Source organism: Neovison vison, chromosome 5 (genome assembly GCF_020171115.1).
Source record: "Neovison vison isolate M4711 chromosome 5, ASM_NN_V1, whole genome shotgun sequence".
NCBI lineage: Eukaryota > Metazoa > Chordata > Mammalia > Carnivora > Mustelidae > Neogale > Neogale vison.
The window spans coordinates 66,399,144-66,422,823 of record NC_058095.1 but is presented as its reverse complement, the minus strand read 5'-3'; the positions used below and the strand labels follow the sequence as shown (position 1 = coordinate 66,422,823).

The window sequence follows — 23,680 nt, the reverse complement described above, 5'->3', positions numbered from 1 at the left end:
GCATTTACTCAAACTGCAGAAATTACTATTAATTACTTCATGTGGGAACATCTCAATTACATTAATAATGCGAGTAACTAGATGGACCAGCTTGCTGGTGGATACAGAACCCTGCTGCCTCTACCTTCAAGCACAACCCAAATCTGACGGTTCTCCCACAACCTAAATCACGACCACCATCCTCCTCCTCTCCTTAGACCACGAACCTTGTTTCCCTGCCTCTCCTCTCAAACCCCTCCATTCTACTTTCCAAACAGCAGCCAAAACCACACCTTTAAAACATGAGTCACATCCTGGGACGCCCTTTCTCCAACTTCCAACACTTCGAACTTCCTACCATGGTCTGCGAGAACCGTCCGAAGCCTACCGCCTCCTCAGCTCATCCCCCTTCCTCTGCGCTGGTCTTGCTGCTGCACAAGTCTTGGTCCTTCTGCCAAGAACCCCTTCCTGCAGTCTTGCCAGGGCTTACTCCCCCATTTTGCTCAAGTCTCTACTCGAAATGCGACTTCCTCAATTGAGACCTTTCCTGACAACCATTTTATTTCTTCCTTCCTTCTTTCCTTTTCTTTCTTTCTTTTTTCTTTTTTTAAGTAGGCTTCAGGCCCAGCGTGAAGCCCAATGCGGGCTTGAGCTCACAACCCTGAGATCGAGACCTGAGCTGAGATCAAGAGTCAGATGTTTAAATGAGCCACCCAAGAGCTTCTCCAGACAACCCCTTTTATTTTTTTCTTTTAAAGATTTTAATGTGTTTATTTATTCTAGGGAGCGAGAACATAAGCAGGAGGCGGGGGAAGGAGAGAGAATCTCCCAACCCTGAGATCATGTCCTGAGTCAAAATTAAGAGTCGGACGCTCAGTCAAATGAGCCACCCAGGCACCCTTGACAACCACTTTTAAAACAGAACTCCCCATTATTCTTACGTTTATACATGTGTGTACACACACACAGTATGTATCTGTTTACTGTCTCTTCCACTATAATGTGAGTTCTACAAGGGCTGGAGATTTCCTTTGCTTCTCAGAATCTGTAACGACAGATGCATAGAGCACGCACTCCTATTTTAGAATGAATAAGTAAATGCGTAATATGAAGAGACTCAATAAGCAGAATGAGCAGAGATAGAGTGTGGAGGAAAAAGCTTCTTATCTTTAGCTGATAACTACACCTCTTGATTTGTATGTATGTGTATATATGTATCTATCCCTGGAAGCACCCAACACCCGTACTCCAGAGCAGGAGCACTTGTTCATGAGGTGTCAGAGGAGTAAGCCCAGCTTTTCAAAAAAATGAATGAGCTAAGAAATTCTCTTAATCCTGGAGATGCCATTATCCTCACTGACAGAAGCTATCTGAGGACAGCACAGAGCCCTTCCCAGCAAGTCCCCTGCAGAACTTGTCCAGCACTCCCTCTGCTTCAAGGTGCCCAGTAACCTCTTCCTCCAGTTCAGGTTTGACCTAACCAAAGACGCAGCTAGACTCTGAGTTTAACGGCAGGATCGGTATCTTCCAACGCGCCCCCTGAATATGAGTGCACAGAGTCACTCAAAAATTATTTACTGACTGAGCTGTGAAGACTTCTTTCAGTCTTTAAACTTTTCCTGACCATGGACTTCAGACTTCTTTGGCAAAATAGGAAATAAAATCAATTATTTAAATACACTAAAAGGTGAAACAGGTAACAGGCCCTTTTTCTGGTCTGAATTATTTCAACAATTGTTGCATTTTTTGCTTACTCTGTCAACGTAGATCTGACCCAAAAGTAGACTGCTCCTCAACATAAAGTGGTGTAATTCATTCAAATAACAGATGCATCAAAAATTAAACATAATATGGGGTGCCTGGCTGCCTCTGTCAGTAGAGGAGCACGCAACTCTTGATCTTGGGGTAGTGAGTTTGAGCCCACATAAAGTTTATTTAAAAAAAATTAAAAATACACATAATAGGAATGTAGTCCTATTAAATTTAATAGGAAGATTAACAATAGCTCTCAATTTTAAACACACTATCAAAACAGAATACTTTTTAAAAAAATTTTTAAAGATTTTATTTATTTATTTGAGAGAGAGAGAGAGGCAGTGAGTGTGTGTGCACACAAATGCAGGGGAGGTAGAAGCAGAGTCCCCACTAAGCAGGGAACCTAATGTGAGGCTTGATGCCAGGACCCTGAGATCATGACCTGAGCCAAAGGCAGACATTTAACCAACTGAGCTACCCAGGCACTCCTGGAACATTTTCTTCTTACAAAAGTTAGTATCTTTTACTCAAGACAATACTGTCAATCCAATCACGCTGAAAAATTTCTAGATCCCAAGTGAATGGATCCACACTGGTTTCCAAAATCTTCTTGTGTAAGACAAATTGTTTGGAAGTTGAGATCAGTCACAAATAATGTTCTTATCAAAAAAGACTTCCAGGTTTAACAATTGACTGAGCACTCTCCTGCTGATTAAACAAAGGATTTGAATTTCAACCTATTAATATTTTCCACAAATATTTTATAACAACTTTCAGCAAATAAGAGGAAATTTAATGAACTAAAGGATGTCAAAATAAATATTAAGTCCAACCTTGACTGGGTATTCACCATCCTTAAATAGAAAGGTGACAAATATTCTTTCATAAAGATGTGCCTTCTGTCATGGTGAAGCAAGTTCATGAACTTTCTTTTTCTTTTTTTTTTAAGATTTTATTTTATTTATTTGACAGACACAGATCAAAAGTAGGCAGAGAGGCAGGCAGAGAGAGGGGGGAAAGCAGGCTTCCCGCTGAGCAGAGAGCCTGATGTGGGACTAGATCCCAGGACCCTGGGATCATGGAAAAAGCTTCTTGTCTATCTTTATGAAGATATGAACACGAACTTTCTTTTTATATAAATTTTTTAAAGATTTTATTTATTGATTTGACAGAGATCACAAGCAGGCACAGAGGCAGGCTGAGAAAGCGGGGGGTGGGGAGGGGGAAGCAGGCTCCCTGCTGAGCAGAGAGCCCCATGCCGGGCTCGATCCCAGGACCCTAAGATAATGACCTTAACAGAAGGCAGAGGCTTTAACCCAATGAGCCACCCAGGCACCCCAGTACATGAACTTTCATTCAAGGAGATGCAACTACACACAGCCCTTGGACTCAGTTGTGATATAAACACAAGTGAGAGATAAGGCAGTTATTTCATAAGATAAACTGTTTGTATCTTAAATGATCCTTCACTTACAGTCAATGACTAATGTGAGTGAAGGCTTAACAGAGTATAAAACACCACAAACCTTTTGATTTCTTTACATCAGGTTCAGGCTCAGATTCTCGGATGAATTGCCCCAAGTCACTTACTCTTCCAAATGTCATCTTCCTATATAAGTACAAAAAGAAGAACGTGATTTCTAACAATTAATTTTAAATTAAGGAAAGAAAAATTTTATTTTATTTTATTTTTTTTAAGATTTTATGTATTTATTTGACAGAGAGAAATCACAAGTAGATGGAGAGGCAGGCAGAGAGAGAGAGGGAAGCAGGCTCCCTGCTGAGCAGAGAGCCCGATGCGGGACTCGATCCCAGGACCCTGAGATCATGACCTGAGCCGAAGGCAGCGGCTTAACACACTGAGCCACCCAGGCGCCCTGGAAAGAAAAATTTTAAAAACATTATAGATAGCTCATGTTATTCAGAGCAAGGCTTATTTCAAATAGAACTGTTCCCCCCAAAAAAATAAAAGAAAGTTCAAATAAAAAAAAAAGAACTGTTCCCCAAAGAAAGCAAAATTAATCTTGAATTCAATGTAATTTTATTCAAAATCCCAGAAAGCTTTATGAAACATGATGCGTGAAGAGATAGCTCACAATTCTGAAATATATATATAAGAGAAAAGTTATAAGAGCCAAGATAATTCTGTAAAAGAGATAAAAAGGTAGGAAGCTGCCCTAGATCAAAATGTGTATTATAAAGCTAAAGTAATTATATATCCTATAAATTTACAACAATATAAAACAAAGTTAAAAGGCAAAGAACACAGTGAAAGATCTTATTTAACAGATATTACTAATCAATAATGAAAGCTAAAAAACATACAGAATTCCAACAAGTCACTAAGAAATCATCCAGGAGAAAAATATAAAAAGGAGATGAATGGTCAGTTCACAGGAGAAAAACCTGAACAACCAACAAAAGAAGCTTAATCTCAGGAGCAGTAGTCCAGATTGGTAAAAAGTCAAACATCTGATGTTATTTAATGTCAATAAAGATGTGAGGAAAATTAGTATTTTTATTAATGGGTGGTAAGAATGCAAAATATACATATTTTTAAAGGTAAGACAGTAAGATCTATTAAAATTTAAAATCTGCTTCATGGTATAAGGAAGTCAGTAAAAGGAAGTCTTCTGCTATTCTGTGTATAACAGTGAAAAATTGCAAACAACTTAAATACTCATCAATACCAAAAGGGCCGAAGAGTGGCCACAGTTATGAGCCGTAATTAATATTATATGTAGAATACTAAAACATAGTTAAAATGAGGTAAATCTGTATAAACTAACAAAGAAAAATCTCCAAAACTCACTGTGAATGAAAGCATGCAATACCGAACAGAGTGTGATGTCAATTACTAGAAATAAGCAAACAAAAATACATACTATAATGTTAACAGTGATTATCCTGAGTAGGAAAAGGAGAGAATGAGTAGTGGAGTGTGACCACAGGGGACATTAGCTTTATCAATTTAACTTTTATAAGGGATTAATGTATTTGTAATTAAAAGGTAAAAAAAGAAAAAGAAACTCTGTGATGCCAAGGTATTATTTCACTTTGGGCACAGTGGGTCTTGCTTTAGGGCTACTGTTCCTAGTAAGTCCTCCTTTCAAATGTGATTGCAATACACCAACAGATACAAATTTGTCTCCTTTGAGAAAAATTTCAGGAAGATGCCAAAACCATAACGCTAAAACAAACACTGAAAACTATCTTTAAAGATGTGGAAAAGTCATTACTTCTCTATTTCTGACCCATTTTATACATTATCTGTTAAAATTAATTTATTTTACACACCAAAATACTTATAGAAGTAAACCATCTTGCAATGGACAGACTTATTTATTTTTTTTTAGATTTTATTTATTTGACAGAGAGAGAGAGAGAATGAAAGAGAGAGCACAAGCAGGGACAGCAACAGGCAGGGGGAGAGGGAGAAGCAAGCTCCCTACTGAGTAGGGAGCCAGCTGCAGGGCTCGATCCCAGGACCCTGGGATCAGGACCTGAGCCAAGGCAGCCGCTCAACTGACTGAGCCACCCAGGCACCCCAACAGACTGTCTTAATTAAGGCTGTAAGTAAATGAACCAACCATTCCCTAATAAATACAACCTTTGCTAATTAATCCAAAAGGCTTACTGTCCACCATTTGCCAATAAGTGGCACAGCCAAGATTAAAACCGAGGAAGTCACTCCTGAGCCTCCACTCTTAACTGTGGTCTACTGGATACTCTATGTAAAAATGTTAACAATAGATTATAAACAATTTTTAAATTTTAAATAAAAAAATAGAAGATGCAAAATTCAGTAGACTTGCAAAAATTCTTGATACCAGTTAAACTTACCCTGCGTATGTCCGCTGATACAGAGATTCTGGGTCCAGACTCGCAGCATCCACAATTATCGCTTCATCAAAATTTTTCAGAATTTTAACACTGGCTTTTTTCATACTGGACTACAAGAGAAACTGTAAAATTAATAGTTACTCAGGAATCAAACAGTCCTAAGTTTGGATTATGACAGAGTTGTATAAAATCTTCGGTATTTGAAATACATGTAATTCTCACTCAACTTCATCATTATGGAGATGTTGAACAGCAATGATTATGAAATTACACCTCAAAATACAACTATGGGAGGAAAGTACAATATTACAATGTACAACATACACTATTTATTGCCAAATCTGTTTGTCTTCTTAATGATCTATGTTCCAACAAATGTGCTATCTTCACAGGGATTACCTTCCCAAGTATGCAGGACTCGTATCCACCCAGACATAGTTCAGCTAACTTTTACAAATAAACATGAATCCTCTGACTTTCAGTGAGGCTACGTAACAAAGGAAAAGCTAAAGAAAACTTTCTAAAATGACCAGCTAGATGAGTATATAGTAAGTTCCCGTCCAGCATGTCATCTCCCACTCCTCATCCCACAAAAAAGTCAGAATTGGTATTTCTAGGAAATACTGGAGCCACGGGTTTTCCTAGATATTCCACCTCTAAAAATTCAATTACAGCCGACTTAGCTCCACAGAATGTCTAATATATGATTATTCACTGTAGCATTGCTTAAAATAACAAAAGATGGGAATGTGCTTAATATACATGACTAAGGTATAGGTTAAATTAAAATAAAAACTGAACAGACAGTTATTATAGAACACACCCTACAGTGTGGGGGAAGGGAGTTCTCTTTAAGTACCAAGAAGGGTAAATAATTACAAAGACGCACCAGGGCGCCTGGATGGCTCAGTTGGCTAAGCGCCCCCTTCAGGTCAGTTCGGGTCCTGCATTGGGCTCCCGGCTCAGTGGGGAAGTATGCTTCTCCCTCTGCTTCTCCCCCTTCAACCCCCGGCTTGTTCTCTCCCTCTCGCTCACTCTCTTTCTCTCAAATAAAGGTATCCAAAAGAAAACTATTAGAGCTAACAAATAAATTTAGTAAAGTTACAAGGTACAAGATCAGCACGGAAAGTTTATTCCTATGCATTACCAATGAAGAATAAGAAAATGAAATGAAGAAAATAATTCTAATTATAATGGCATCAAAAAGAATAAAATATTCAGAAAAAAAAGACCCATGGAAATACAAAACATGTACACTGAGACCCTACAAAACTATGATGAAAGAAATTAAAGACCGCTTAAATAAGTGGATGACATCCCACGTTCATGGACTAGAAAAAGACTTAATACTGTTAAAATGGTAACAGAGCCCAAAGGAACCTACAGATTCAATGAAAACCCAATTTTAAAATTCATATGAAATTGAGGGACCCAGAACAGCCACAATAATTTGACAATTGAATAAAACAAAGTTGGAGGACACACAGTCCTGATTTCAAAACTTGTAAAGCTGTGGTAATCAAAACAATGTAGTACTGGCATAAGATACATGTAGATCAATGTAGCAGAACTGAGAGTTCCAGAAATAAATTTAAGGTCAAATGATTTTTGACAAAGATGCTAAGATTGCTCAATGATAAAAGAATAGTTCTATCAACACATGGTTCTGGACAACTAGATATCCACATGCAAAAATAAATAAATAAATAAATAAAGTTGGCCCTAACTCACACAACATGCAAACTAACTCAAAATGGATCAAAGGCCTAAAACTCTTAGAAGAAAATACAGGTGGGTATGGGGAGTGACTGCTTAATGTTCCATTTGCGAGGTTTCCATTTGGGGTGATGAAAACGGCTGGAACCAGATAGCGGTAATGGTTGCACAACACTGAATATATACTAAATGTCACCGAATTAGACACTTCATAATAGTTAACTTTGTTAGGTGAATTTTATCTCAATTTTTAGAAAACTATATGTCTATATGCTTACAATGAAAATATGAATATAAGAAAAAATTCCCTTTATAATAGTATCAAAAAGAATAAAATATTTAGGGGCGCCTGGGTGGCTCAGTGGGTCAAGCCTCTGCCTTCGGCTCAGGTCATCATTCCAGGGTCCTGGGATCGAGCTCCACATCGGGCTCTCTGCTCAGCGGGGAGCCTGCTTCTTCCTCTCTCTCTGCCTGCCTCTCTGCCTACTTGTGATCTCTCTCTGTCAAATAAATAAATAAAATCTTAAACAACAACAAAAAAAGAATAAAATATTTAAAAGAAACAAGAAATGCAAAACTGATACTTGAAAACTACAAAATGTTACTGGAAGAAATTAAAGAAGATTTGAAATAAATGAAAGGTATCCTACGTTCACGGGTCAGAATATTTAATATCATTATATGGCAACTCGTCCCAAACTGATCGATGAAACTGATGCACTTCCCCATCAGAATTCTGGCTGGAGTCTTCATAGAAGTTGACAAACTGATCCTTAAATGCATGTGAAAACTCAAGGGACCTCAAATAGTCAAAACAATCTTGAAAAAGAAGAACTAAGTGGGAAGACTCACTTCCTTCCTGATTTCAAAACTTGTTACCCAAGCAAAGGTAATTAGGACAGAGTTAAACACTTGTCATTTCAGCTAAGAATTCTACTTCTATATATATATATATGAGAAATGAAAACCTATATCCACACAAAAACTTGTACAGCAGCATTACTTGTAATAATCAAAAGACAGAAACAATCCAAATGTCCATCAATTGATATATAAATAAAATGTGGAATGTGCATACAACAGAGTATTATTTGGCCATAAAAGGAATAGAGTTCTGAGGTGCCTGGGTGGTTCAATCAGTTGAGCGCTGGACTCTTGATTTTGGCTCAGGTCATGAAGTCAGGGTCCTGGGACCAGACCCAGTGACAGGCTCCCTGTTCAACGGGGAGTCTGTTTCTCCCTCTGCCCCTCCCCTTAGCTCACACTGTCTCTCTCTCTCTCTAGTAAATGACTTTTTTTAAACTACCACAACAAACAACAAAACAAAGAAAAAAAGGAATAAAGTGCTGATACATGCTAAACATGGCTGAACCTTGAAAACAGCACACTAAATGAGAGAAGGCTGTCGCAAAAGACCATACATCATATGGTTCCAATGATATGAAATGTCCAGAATAGGCAAATCTATAGAGACAGAAAATAGATTAGCAGTAGCCTAGGGCTGGAAGAATTGGAGGATATGGACGGTATTAGTTAAAGGGTTTCTCAGATGAAAAACTTTAAACTGGCTTTGGTGACAGTTGAGCAACTCTATGAATATACTAAAATCACTAAATGATACAACATAAATGGGTGAACTGTATGGTATATGAATTATATCTCAATAAAGCTGTACTAAAAAAAGAGTATATATAAACTGATTTCAATTACGTAACTAAATAGGTAAAACGAACGTATGCCATCAAAAATCAGGATAGTAGCTATTCTAGCAGGGAGGACGGGTGACTAGAAGAGGGCACAAGAGGGTTTATGACGTACTGATAATGTCATGTTTCCTGTCTGGATGCTAGATACACTGATCAAGTCTTTATGAAAATTCTTCAAGCTACATATAGTTATGATATACTGAGTTTTCTGTATATATACTATACTTCAACCTAAAATGTAAGAATACATTTTAAGGTCAGCAGCTAGAACTTTTAAGTGCTGAAGTAACAACTAAACATTCTAGCCTATCTCAAAAAACAAAATGGCAACCACATTCGGCAGGTCACCAGCTACATAAGCTAAATAGGAAGAAAACGTACTAAGGAGAGCCTTGTTGATGGTGATAAGCAGTACTGTCACAGAAACTAAGAAAATTTATCCAAGGCCCAGTGTCAAAAAATCTGAAGTGTTATGTATGTGTCAACAGTGTGATGTGAAAATAGTTATGCTACGTTATGCTGAAGAACACTAGACAGGGAATATGTTCTGGCTCTACACTTACTGTGTGATTTTAATCCAATTAGTTAACTTCGTAGTATTTTTCTAGATCTCTTCTCTTGGCGACAACCCATTTCATCCAATTTAGGAACGAATCAGATAAGGTTTGATACAGGAAAGCACTCCAAAAAACGAAAAAAGATTAAGGAAATGTACAACGGCACTACAGTTCAAAACGAAACCAGAAACTCTTCAGTGAAATACAATATTAAGAATTGTGAAGAATTATTCTAGGGGTTCCTGGGTGGCACAATCGGTTACGTCTGACTCTTGGTTTCAGCTCAGGTCGGATCTCAGGAAGATCAAGTCTCCTCCGTACAGTGTGGAGTCTCCTTGGGGTTCTCTCTCCTCCTCTCCCTCTCCCTTCTCTCCCTTCTGCTCATGCTCACATGCACTGTCTCCTCAAATGAATAAGTAAATCTTAAAAGAAAAAGCATTTCAAATGTAGTCACTAAAATTTCCCAAATAATTCCACAAAGAGCTCTTCAAAGGCTATAAATGCATGACATGTTGTCTGATTACTGAAAGCCACAGCTGGAGTGTCAGACAGAGTAACGGCCTGAATGAAACAACACAGTATCTTCCAATATAATACACCGTTAATCACTATGACATGTTTATTGAGACATATAGTAAGTAGGGCTAATTTTATTTTCTACTTTGTTTCTTCTATGACAAAAACTTCCAAACCGTATCTGTTACTGGTATTTGAAGGAAAGGATCCATACGCCTCTCTTCCGATCGCCAGAGGCTAACTGAGGAGTACCTGAGAAGCTGAGCTGTCCGGACCACTGGGGTGAGAGTCCTCAGGAGGGCCCACAGAGCCGTGGGCAGTCAGGGAAACATTTCCTCCCAGAAATTCATCTCCTCAGACCGAATGGATGAGATCATTCAAATACTTATAATAAAGATTGCTGGACAAAAAGCCAGGCAAAAAGACCTGGAAGAGAGGACAAGCATCATTTTAAAAGTGGATTCAAATACAATTAAAACTTTGTTTGAGGGATGCCTGGGTGGCTCAGTTGGTTAAGCAGCTGCTTTTGGCTCAGGCCATGATCCCAGGGTCCTGGGATCGAGTCCCACATCGGGCTCCTTGCTCCACGGGGAGCCTGCTTCTCCCTTTGACTCCGCCTGCCTCTCTGCCTGTCTGTGCTCACTCTCTCTCTCTCTCTGATAAATAAATAAAATAAAATCTTTAAAAAAAAAGAAACCACTTTGTTTGAAAACAAAGTTTTACGCACAATCCCTCCAGCTAGCACACAGGGCTTTGCTTTTCCTTGCTACGCTCCAAGTATTACCCCTTCGTGTACAGTTTATGTTGTGACTAAAATTACGAGTACAATTTATAGATGTCCCCCCACCCAAAAGCTTGCCATAAAACTATTACATAGACTTGATATTTAGACTTCTTAGTGACCAGAAAACATGCAGGGAGTGGATCTAATCTGAAATGAGATTTTTCTGGTTATAAAGTCTTTATGTATATATTATTATTATTATTTACTTCTGAATTGATTTCCTTAAGATAAATTATCAGGCGTTTGATTATTGAGTTAAACAGTGTGAGTGTTTTAGCTTTTTTTTTTTTAAGATTTTATTTATTTATTTGAGAGAGAGAGAATGAGAGAGAGCGCATGAGAGGAGAGGGGTCGGGGAGAAGCAGAGATGAGCAGGGAGCCCGATGTGGGACTCGATCCCAGGACACTGGGATCATGACCTGAGCTGAAAGCAGCTGCTTAACCAACTGAGCCATTCAGACACCCTATTTTAGCTTTGATATATATAGCCAATTTACTCTTCAGAAGGATGCTGTCAATTTATATCACTGGCAATATATCAAGGTCTCTGTTTTGACACAGGCTTTCCAACACCAGATATGTTTTTCCAAATCACTGTTAATAAGTGCATAATGATAATATGGATATTTTTATTTACATTTAAAAATTGTGGGTGGTGGGATGGGTAAGCCTGGTGGTGGGTATTATGGAGGGCACATATCACATGGAACACTGGGTGTGGTGCATAAACAATGAATCTTGGAACACTGCATCAAAAACTAATGATGTATTTTATGGTGACTAACATAACACAATAAAAAAATAAAAATTATTAATGATGCTGAATAAGTTCCCACGTTTATTACTGGCATTTCCTACTACCAACTTTTCCTTCAGAGCAGTTAGCACATGACTGTAAGTTGTCTGTGTTTAATGTGTGCCTTCATTATAGACAGAGGTCCAGGAGGGCAGAAGCCACGTTTCTTCTATCGCTGAAATGCCGATACCTAACACAAAAATTCTCAAAGTACTGATAAAAAATCATCCACGTCTTTTTCTCATTTATCTACTTGACAGAATTCTTAAAATTAGTGAAAGTTCTTTACATATGCACATTTTATAAGAAATATTTTCACATTGTTTTTCTCTGTATTTTAATTTTACTTTATTAAGAAAATTTACATTCTTTATATGATACAGATTTGGAACTTTTCCTTTACGATCAGAAAGATTTTAATTTTAATCATGAAAAAATTTTCATCTCTGGGCAATAGCTGATACTCTATTCAGTTTACCATGAGCTTTTTAATGATTTGATTTTTATATGTAACTCTTCCACATTTCTGAAATTCAGTTTTTACATGTATTATTCAACAGTGCTTACTTAATCCTTTTCCACCAAATACACATGACATATATAAGCAACATAACTTCATGGGCTTATCCTGGGCTCTGTGCAATTCCTGGTAAAATCTGCTCTAGTTCATTAGAAAAAGAAATCATTCACAAATTCTAATACCTTATTATTAAGCTATTAGTAAAACCCCACGAGTTACAATATACGAAACTAGTGTTCAAACCTCATTGATAGATACTGATAAAATATTTGGGTCATTTTAAGCAAATTTGCCTAATACTGCTATCTAATTATTTTTGAAAATTTAATAATAAAGGCAGTAATAATAGCCACTAACATATTTTAATGCTTTTATGTGTTGGACGTAATAGTAAGAAAAACTTTGCATGTCTTACCTCATTTTCCTCCTTAAAATAACTTTTAGGTAAGTATCCAAATTATCTCCATTTTAAAGGATAACAGAAACCGGAATTAAAGAATTTCAGTAACAGCCTGAGGTCACTCAGCCTAACAAGGCTAAAGTAATACATACAAAGTCATACTCAAGGCCTCTGCTCTTAACCACCATGCTCCACTGCTTCAATTTTCCAGTTTTGTTACACTTGGTTTTTTCCCATGTTATGTTTTCTGGGTTTCACCAGTATAAACTTCCTGCGGTTTAATATTTTTGAAGTTCTTGGTTACCTTCTCCATGGTTGTCCAGGCCTGACGTAATGGAGTTGTGAAACAGTTAGGGAGTGCCCCACCTTCCCTGCAGATATTGGATTCAATTTCTAATCGCACAACATCATCAAATCCAAGAGGATGTGTGGCCTGGAGGGAGAAATACCTGTGGTATAAAGACAGCCAAAGTCAAACCAAATTGCCTAGCCAGGATAAGCAACTTTTGGCACCTACTCTTCTATGAGGCTACTTGATTCAGCCTGTGGACCTAGGACTTGAGAGCTGGCTTCTAGAAGCCGTGCTGCAACCTTTATTCCCACAGCCCCAAAGGTATCTGGGTCAACTTGCTACCTTTCTCTGTCCTTCCATCTTCCTCAGTTCTTGTTTTAAGATCGCTGAGGGTCAGACTACAAAAAGAAAAAGAAACCAATCACACATATTTAATGGGCCCCTATTCTCTGTTCAACACCCAGGAGACAGAAATGGACTTAAAAGAGGGTAAGACACAGTTCTTCCCTCTGGAAAGGGAGCAGAAAAGATCTCTGCATCAGACACAATGAGAAAACACCACTGTAGCTACAAGGCACAAGTCAAACATGCAGGAATTCAAACTATGATAGCGCCGAGGGTCAATTAGATGGATTTCAGGTATTTGGATAGAATGACAGGACTTGATGAGGAGTGGGTGTAGAAGGGAAAAGGAGTAATCAATGATACCTCAAAGATTTCTAACTTCACAAGATATAATGCAAAACTACTGTTTTGGTAAGTGGATTATAAGGTAGACACCAAAAAAAGGATTAAAAGCAAAAAATATATGCAGGTTCTCTTCCAAGCATTCTAGGGACTTCTAAATCTTATCTATGATACAAACACAGAAAGACTGATCAGGTATGATTGTGATGATACATACATAAGATGCAAAACCAAACGGGCATGGGGACCGGGGTGGTTCAGTCAGCTGAGTGTCCAACTCTTGATTTCAGTTCAGGTCATGATCTCAGGGTCATGGGATGGAGCCCACTGTTGGGCTCCAGACTCAGCAGGGAATCTGCTTGAGATTCTCAATTCTTTCTCTCACCATCTTCCCTTCCCCACCTCATATGCTTGCTCGTACTCTACCTCTCAAATTAAATAATAATAATAATAATAATAAATCTTTTAAAAACCTCAAGAACTGGGATTGGTGAAGTCAAATTTGGCACAATGAACTTGACAAAGTGACAGTACCAGTGGGATGCCATACAGCGATCTTCATTTAAAAATGGCTCCCAATGTGAAAATGGGATCCAGTAAGCAAACAGGGTCTCTGCTCTGGGTGGCTACTGAACTCCAGCCAGGACCTTGGTACTAGTGTCACTCTTCTATTTTAGCATTAAAATAAAATTTAAAAAAATTATTTTGTTATTAGCCTTTTCGTAAACAGTCTCCCAACTTGTAAAAACAAGTTGGCAAATATTCCTCCATGATTTGAATTTTGGGGCACACCAGACCAAATTTCTAAAAGAAAACACTTGCTATTTCCAAATCCATATTAGCGATGTTTTTTTTTTTAAAGATTTTATTTATTTATTTGTCAGAGACAGAGGGAGAGAGAGCGAGTGAGCACAGGCAGACAGAGAGGCAGGCAGAGGCAGAGGGAGAAGCAGGCTCCCTGCCGAGCAAGGAGCCCGATGTGGGACTCGATTCCAGAACCCTGGGATCATGACCTGAGCCGAAGGCAGCTGCTTAACCAACTGAGCCACCCAGGCGTCCCATTAGCAATGTTTCTTATGTAATATTTCTCACAAATGTATTATACTAAAACAAACACTGGGAAAACATGAAGAACTGCAATCCAGCTCAAGTTCTGCCACTAACTTGCCCTGTGACTTTGAGAAAAAAAGAGTCTTCATTTTCTTGTCTGCAAAATGGGAAAACTAGACTAGATCCCGAATCTGGCTACCCATCAACATCATCTGGGGTATCTTCTAAAAATAAAGATTCCTGGGTCATGCCTCAAACGTGCTGAATCAGAATCTCTTAGAGAGGAGGGATGGAAATCTTTTTTTAACAAGCTTCCAGCTGGTTCTTATGCAGACAGCCTAGCACGGACCTGCAGAGCAGTGCTCAGGAACCGCTGACCTAGATGCGCGCTCAGCTCTCTTGCAACCCTGACATCCCGTGGTTTTCCTCTACTGTCAAGTTATCCTCTCAGCGGTTGCTTGTGGATACAAATAGCACATTACTTTTCTTTACAGAATTAATGAAAATTAAAAGACTGACACAGCTGGAGGCGCCTGGGTGGTTCAGTTGTTAAGTGTCTGCCTTGGGCTCAGGCCCTGATCCCAGGGACCTAGGATCGAGCCCCGCATCGGGCTCCCTGCTCGGTGGGAAGCCTGCTTCTCCCTTTCCCACTCCCCCTGCTTGTGTTCCCTTTCTTGCTGTGTCTCTGCCAAATAAATAAATAAAATCTTTAAAAAAAAAAAAAGGGTGACATGGCTGACCACAGGCTTAGCACTCGACTGACCAGATGTTCTCAGTTCTGTTCACTGTAAGATTTTGCCATCCTCTCATTTTCAATGAAGACCAATGAAAAACTCTTATTCAATGAGTAATAACTTGGCTGCACAGATCTGCACCAGAAATATGATACACCTGTACACAGATATCTAATACCCTTTACAATACATTCCCTTTAGTTTCATCTTCCTCTTAGATTGCCTACCCAAGTTTTACTTACCCAAACTCAAGTTTCCTGGAAGTGCCACACCCTAGATTTCTCTGACTTTGCTTGTGCCAATGCCTCTGTCTAGAATGTTCTTTCCCGCCTTCTCCGGCTAGCAAAATTCCATTCATTATTCAGGTTTCAATTCAAATCTTTCTTCTGTGAAATCTCCCCTAACTCCACCACCATCATCCTTCTTCCAAACACAAACCACCCATTCCCCTAGCAGAAATATTTTTTTCTAAGAATCCTAAAATGTTCCATAGGAAAAGAGGCTTTTATGCTATTCCGTGTGAGCTCCTTGACAGCAAAAACTGGATGTCTTTACTTCTGATAAAAGACATCCAGTTTTATGGATATGTTTTTTGTATATGAGTATATTTTTGTATATTGAGTATTTGATATGTATACATATCAAATACTCAATATTTGCCAGATGCTGAATACATCAATAAAACTCACTTGTCATATAAAATCATGGCATCATTCTGTGCCTCCTGTCCATCATACTGGCCCTTTTTGGCAGCAAGTTGCGACTGGAAGTTATCTGCTGCCAACCAGAACTGTAAGATATTCACTGCATCCTCTTTTTCCATGTACTAGGAAGGAAAAATACAAGAGCACAAGACTATCGATAGATTTCTCTAACCATCTCTAATCCATTACGCCAACCATTAAAAATGGAAAACATATACAAAAAAACAAAAAAAAAAACAGATGTACTCATTCAGTTCATGCCAGTCAGCAACTCACAGTCGCTCTTGAGACTGAAAAGTTGAAGATCATTCTCACAGAGGGGAAAAAACCAAACAACTAACAAAAACCCCACCACACTGCTGGGTACAAACTTAAGGGAACTGGAGTCAGAATCACAGTAAAGATGATCCGTGGTCCCTCAGTGGCTAACATACAAAAAGTAAACTTAGCAGACCAAGTCTTTTAAACCCAATCACTTCCATCCTTCCATGCAGCCACCACAACCTGAACAAATGGGGCCTTAAACTTACGAGAAACGGAGGGAGTGAGAAAGCAAATCAACCAAAAGCTCTGTTCTTGGGAGAGGCAGAGTGCAAGTGTCTATCTACGTTAATGTTTCGTGAGCCTGGAAAATCCTCTCCTCTCTACTTAATAGTCACTTGCTTTTGCAAGGAAAGAATTTCATTTGCTGAAACCTAACAAATATGCCTCAAAGAGATTAATCTATTCATTGCTTGAGAAATCCTATCAGGTGGCTAAAATAAAAGTGATGATAGTAGGAAAAAATTTACTCCTTTTCTTTCTCTCTTCTGAAGTCTGGTCCACAAATATGTGTGCCCTGGAATCAAGTATAAAGTCTATGGTTTTAAAATGGCTCCAGATAATTAAAAGTAGGCATTATCTTGTAAGAAGTTTAATTAAGTTTTCAAAATTAAGAGTTATTTTACACTGAGTTTTCATGTTCTCTTTACTCTGACTGATATGCCATTCAAGTACTCTTGCCATTAGGTGTACAACTTAACCTAAGAAAATTATTTCATTCCAGTGATGTTTTTGGAAATGATTTGGCTTTTCCATGTTATTTTCTATAGGGGGGGGGTCCCAGCATTTCTAGTTTAGAGGCTGGAATGCTCTAACAGAGTGTGAAAGGAAATGCAGACTTTACCTCAGAGAAATAAAAGAGGGCTGATTCACAGAAGAGAATGTCAGCCAGGTAAACAGTCCCACTGGTCAGCACTTCAATCTGGTATTTACAGAAATGGTGACTTCGCAGAAACTCACTAAAGTGCCTGCACGTGGACAAAAAGGGAAATTTTGAGGGAATGATCAAGGAAAGAGCTTAACTGGGAAAAATATACTCTTTCCATTCTGTGCCTAATATATCTTAAAAGCCTAGGTCAACACTACCTCTCCTCCCATGGTGTCGTTCCTGGTTCCTAGACCTGGAAGTAATCTCTCCCACCTCTTAGAAACTTTGGAGCTTTCCTCTGGCATGTGACACAAGCTACCTCATATTACATGTAACCAAAGAACATACCCTACTTCTCTTAATAGGATGTAACTTCCTTCAAAGCAGGTACTATATCTAACTATGCCTTGCAAAGAGCACCCTTTTCATAAATACTAAATGAATCAATATGTACATTTTTTTCTGTATGGGCATGCAAAATAATTCATCTAAAAAAAAAAAACCATGGAGGCAGTATCAACAAATCTATGTGGATTTAGTCATAGAGCAACCATTAAGCTTAAAGCGTGCGCTAACAAATTAGGGTATCTAACTGAACACGTGCATAGCTTAAATAAATTCTAATAGTCACACTATTCTAACCCCCAAATGACTTCAGAATTTTAAAAAAATTCTTTTAACTTAAGAAATACTAACATTAAAAACAAACATGTGTTTTAAGAGTTCACATAATTTATATTTAAAAGACACCACGAACGAAGGTAGACTTAGATATGCCTATAAGATCCTGTAAACATTCAAAATACTTAAGTCCTCAAAAATTGATTCTTTGTAGTTGAGTGAACCCAAATCCCCAAACCCAAAATGTGAAAGTATGAAATTAACTTACTCTTGCTCCATTGCACTAAAGACTATGGACTGTGCCAAAATGAACAGTTGGGATCCACTTGTCCATCTTCTCCACAAATCTTTGCTGTAAAAGAAATGGTAAATACATTTCTACTAAATCCAAACCATATGCCTTTGTGGATCAGAGTAGGAAATAACTGGAGAGGCATACAAATCAGAAAGTTTTAAATAGAGCTAAGAAAATACAGATGGACATACAATCTTGAGGTAGGAAAAGTCTTTCTAACCATAGATATAAAGGCAGAAATCAAAAGATTCACTAGCATAAAATTAATTTCTATGCATTAACACACCCATAAAACAAAATTAAAAAGGCAAACTGGGGGGCGCCTGGGTGGCTCGGGTCATGATCTCAGGGTCCTGGAATCGAGCCCTGCGTCGGGCTCTCTGTTCAGCGGGAAGCCTGCTTCCCCCTCTCTCTCTGCCTGCCTCTCCGCCTACTTGTGATCTCTGTCAAAATAAATAAAATCTTTTTTTTTTAAAAAAGGCAAACTGGGGGGGTGTGAGTGCAGCACCAATGACAGTTTACCCTGTATATGACAGATTATTATCATTCATATATCAAGAGCTCCTACAAACTAGTAAAAAATGTCCCCAAAGAAAAATGAGGAAAGGACATGAAGAAGTAGTTTGCAAAATGGGTGCGTGGCTGGCTCAGTCTGGAGGGGATGCTCACTCAGGGTTGTGAGTTTAAGCTCCACGCTGGCTGGGTGTAGAGATTACTAAAAAAAATTAAATAAACTTAAAAAAAAGAATAAACATAAAATGGTCAATATGAAAAAATATACATGCTCACTAGCAGTCAAATAAATATAACCACAAGTTAGAATAAGGAGGCACCCTACCCGTTTGTCTAGTAAACTGGCACAAAATTGTTATAACAATGCACAAGTTTAATTTTTTAACACTGCACTGCCTTGCTTGGGCAAGGACATGAGAAAACAGACACTAACTAGTGTTAGTGAGAATATACTGGTATATCCTTTTCTGGAGAGCACTGTGGGAGTTTATAGCATAAGCTTTAAAAATAAACATGCCCTTTCAATCAGCAACTCTAAGACAGCAACTTAAAAGAGTTACGGATTTGTAAAAAAAGGTTTATCTGTAAAAAAGTTTATCCGAATGTTGTTTGGTAGAAACACAAAATGCACTAAAATCAGGAATTACCTAAGTAAACCGCAGCACATCAGTAAGCTGGTTAGCCAGCTATTAAATATGGCTGGAAAAAAAACATTCACCCACGATGGCTGGTTTCACCTAAAGTTCATGACCTTAGTGAGACCTGAATGAAACCCAAGGATCGTACTACAGTTTCCGGGTCCATTTACTCTCATACTCTGCCAGACAACACACAACCCAGTTTCTCCTCTCTCTTGGAACACCTTAACAGCTCTTTTACTCTCTCTGCTGATGACTTTGCTTCCTGCTTCAATAAGAAAATAGAAGCAATGAGAAAATTATTTCCATCACTCCCTCATCTACCTGGACCTCTACCGTGCACTCCGCATTTGAGCACCGGGCCCCATCCTCTTTTGCCTCCTCAAGACTTCTTTCTTACAGCAGTTGTCCTCTGTCTCCTGCATCAATTTTTCCTTTGTTGCTGCCTCATACTCACCAGCTACAGTCTGTACCCTATACATACATACTTGTTTGTATGCTATATCTCATATGCTTATAACACATCACTACATCACTACAAAAAAACAAAACAAAAACCACTGTCCCTTGACTTAACATCCTCTTCTAGCTCATCTTTATAGCAAAATGCCTCTCAGGAGTTGCTCATACCTGCTGTCCTCACTCCGCCTCCTCTGATGAAGTTTCTGTCTCCAGTGGTCCACTGAAATTAAGGTAACTGACGGACCAGCTGTCCACAAGGCTGGCAAACCCATTCCATTCCTAGTGTTCATCTTACTTAAAATCTCGGCAGGATTTAACACACCTCTGATCACTCCCTGACTCCCAGAAACACTTTTTCACTTGGCTTCCATTAAGAACTACTATACCCTACTATACCCTACTCTTCTGAGACATAGCAGATACAAAGCTGACTTTATGGGATGCTCCTTCTGTGTCTCCTTTGCTGGTTCTCCCTCACCCACCAGACTTGTGAATGTTAGGCCTGCCCCAAGACACAGTCCTTGGCCCTCTTGTCTGCTCACCATACTCACTCTGAGGATAATGTTATCCATGGCTCTAAGCCCATCTATATCCTGATGACTTCCAAACACATCGCCAACCCAGGCCTGCCTCTCTCATCAACTCCTTGCACAGATATCCAACTGCATACGTGACTTTCACCATTTGGGCCCCTACAAACCCAAACTCCTGATTTTTCCCTTAAGCTATTACCCCTACAATCTTCTTCATTTTATAAATGGCAACTTCACTCTCCCAGTTATTCAAGTTTTTCAAAGAAATGAAGTCATGCTTGATTCCTTTTTCCTTCTTACCCTGCTCATTTTCAAACTATCAGCAAATTCCATCAGCTGTACCGTCAAAATATTTTTTAAATTCTACTTCAAGGATTTGCAGAAGATGAAGGAGAGAGTGGAAGCATAGTTTCTGAGTTATTCTGAATCCCCATATAAAAAGGAAGTAATTAGCAACACCAGAAACCCATGAATAACATTTACAGCAAAACTAGGCAGGTGGGGTACACAGTAACAGCACAAGTGCAGACTTCTTCCAACTGTAACGTATTTGAAGTACAGCTGTATTAGAATATTCCAACCAAAAGAGGAGAACATGGGGTAAGATTAAGAAGAATGGGGCTCAAAGAGGAAAAATGGTCTGAAAACATACAGGTAATTAACATTTTAACTTTCTCAGATCCCTTAATCACTAAATATTATCAACTTATACTTCCAAAGATTATTTTCCCCCTCATGGTATTGTATCATTAATTTGATACAGTTTAAGAAAAGGAAAAAAAGAACTGAAGTGATATTTTTGGGGTTTTGGGTTTTTTTTTTTTTTTTTTAGATTTTACTTATTTATTTGCCAGAGAGAGAAAAAGACAGAGAGAGAGAAAGAGAGCACAAGCATGGGGAGCAGCAGAGGCAGAGGGAGAAGCAAGCTCTCTGCTGAGCAGGGCGCTGGATGTGGGACTTGATCCCAGGACTTTGGGATCATGACCTGAGCTGAAGGTGGACGCTTAACCGAATGAGCCACCCAGGCGTCCCTGATATTTCATTTTTTTTAAGGTTTTATTTATTTATTTGAGAGAGATCACAAGCAGGCAGAGAGGCAGGCAGAGAGAGAGGAGGAAGCAGGCTCCCTGCTGAGCAGAGAGCCCGATGTGGGGCTCGATCCCAGGACTCCGAGTTCATGACCTGAGCCGAAGGCAGCGGCTTAACCCGCTGAGCCACCCAGGCACCCCTGATATTTCATTTTTAAATGTAATGTATTTGGCTCAAAAATTCTCCCTTTTCTCCCCTAACCCAGATAGTTTGGTTATTCGCTGGTACAAACGAGTCCCCAAAGGAATCACTAGCCAACCAATTCCCCCAAGAGTCAAATTCTCATCAGTTAGGACACCCTAGTTGTATTATTACACAAGAAATGTTGGTCTAGAGAAGTCTGGAAGATGGTAGCCACAAATTCCCACATAAAAAGAGAGGAATTACATAGAAAAGCCAAAATCCAATGACAACATTTGCAACAAAACTGGGTGAAAACCCAAAATACAAGTAAACGGGGACAAACAACCACTATCCACAAGACCTACATGCTAGAAGCATCTGTGTGGAAGAAAGAAAAGGAAAACAATGGGCCCGGCACCTGACGGGCCCCAAAATAGCCAACAGTTGTTCACTGGGAAGTATGGTGGGCCAATTTAAGAACTACAGCTCAGACAGGAAAGGGTTTTACTGTCTCCAACGATGACTGAGTGCAAAGTATCTCTGGTGAAGACTTCAGGAGCCCCCTGCTGGGAACAACCTGTTAACAGCATGATTCATTTCATAAATCAAAAATACAAAGTCCCTGTAATAAAAATTAAAACTCAGTACTCGGGCTTGATAGGAATACAAGATTTATTTAATAAACAAACAAACCACTGTCATCTGTGATTACAGGTGCACCTAAGGTCCTTCTGATACGACGCAGCAAAAACTGACAATTTTTTGGAAGGTTTTATTTATTTATTTGACAGACAGAGATCACAAGTAGGCAAGAAGTCGGAGAAGCAGGCAGAGAGAAAGAGGAAGAAGCAGGTCCCTGCTGAGCAGAGAGCGCAATGCGGGGGCTCAACCCCAGGAGCGTGGGATCATGACCTGAGCTGAAGGCAGAGGCTTTAACCCACTGAGTCACCCAGGCGCCCCCAATTTTTTTCTTACGAGGACCTACAGAGACATAGATTTACGTGACACAGTACACATATACGTATATGAAAACAATGGCCTGGAATGTTTGTTTGGCCTTATTACTGAGCACTTTCAATTTTTCTATTCTAGTCCTTTGTTTGGCAGAAAGCTAGGTCTAAGAGGAGACTGGTCTGAATTTACAGTTTGAAAAACACTGCCAAATAGCATACTACTTAATGTGTAGGCGTCTATTTTCAAATCCTGACTCTGCCGTGTCTGAGTTGTGTTACTCTGGGCAAATTATTTACTCTCTTTGTGCTTCTGATTCCTCGTTTATAAAATAACAACTATATTTACATTACAACGTTCTTTAGAAGATTCGAGTTTATCCATGAACAGTGCCTACAATTCTGTCTGGGACACACTGAGTACTCAATAAATGTGTGCTACTGTTACTTCCTTGCTGCTGTTGTTACTTGAATCAAAATCTAAAAATTTGGGTCCAATATATGAGAGAGGAAAATCTAAAGTGAGATACAGTAGATATATAACGTGCTCTGAAAACAGACTAGGAAAGGATATGTTGAATTCCATGTTCATAAAAAAATCTCTTAGCTAATAACCAAAACCATGCATTATTTATTTATTTTTGCCATAACTTCAAGCACTGCTTACCTATGATGTCATTTCTCATTGCTTCTGTAATTGGTATTGGTTTAGCAGCATCTGGAGATATATATTTGGTAAAAGTATTCACTGCATCTTGTTCTATACCTGCAAGGAAAGAAGGGGAAAACTTCAAAATTCAAAGAGCAACTTGGATGAGTAATGGACCAGAATCAGGAGCAGCAGACCTATTTGCGGTATGACCAAGCAAACACACAGACAAATCCATATACGTATATTACAAATATAAATACGTATCACTAAGTATTTAGGACAAAACAAGCCTCCAGCATGTTATGTTTTCACTGTCTGGTTTGTGGAACAGAGTTCTATGTGAATCTCCCCCCTGACTCCCATCTAAACTAATGAGCTCTGCAACAGCAATTACTTCTGCATGTTTTCTTTCCAGGTCTCTTCTCCAAGTCTCAACCTGAAGGACTTGCACAGCAAATGTAACAGCAAGAGCTGTTAAAAATAAAAATAAAAAAAACTATTTATAAACCTACACTTAAAATATTTTACAAAATGATTTCACATTCATAAACACATCTGTTTAACTTTAACAACCTT

The 23,680-nt window shown here is 38.8% G+C and overlaps 2 protein-coding genes across 2 annotated transcripts in view; one reads left to right on the top strand and one right to left on the bottom strand.

Annotated features, from left to right (window-relative positions):
• LOC122907377 (cytospin-B-like) overlaps positions 1–23,680 on the top strand; it is a 426,680-nt gene that overhangs the window by 145,193 nt on the left and 257,807 nt on the right.
• LOC122906811 (A-kinase anchor protein 10, mitochondrial-like) overlaps positions 1–23,680 on the bottom strand; it is a 72,711-nt gene that overhangs the window by 5,711 nt on the left and 43,320 nt on the right. The window contains 9 exon segments of the mRNA XM_044249213.1: positions 3,261–3,343; positions 5,578–5,687; positions 10,325–10,498; positions 12,877–13,021; positions 16,025–16,161; positions 17,205–17,328; positions 18,118–18,160; positions 18,163–18,201; positions 23,120–23,218. Coding sequence (XP_044105148.1) covers positions 3,261–3,343; positions 5,578–5,687; positions 10,325–10,498; positions 12,877–13,021; positions 16,025–16,161; positions 17,205–17,328; positions 18,118–18,160; positions 18,163–18,201; positions 23,120–23,218 — 954 coding nt within the window.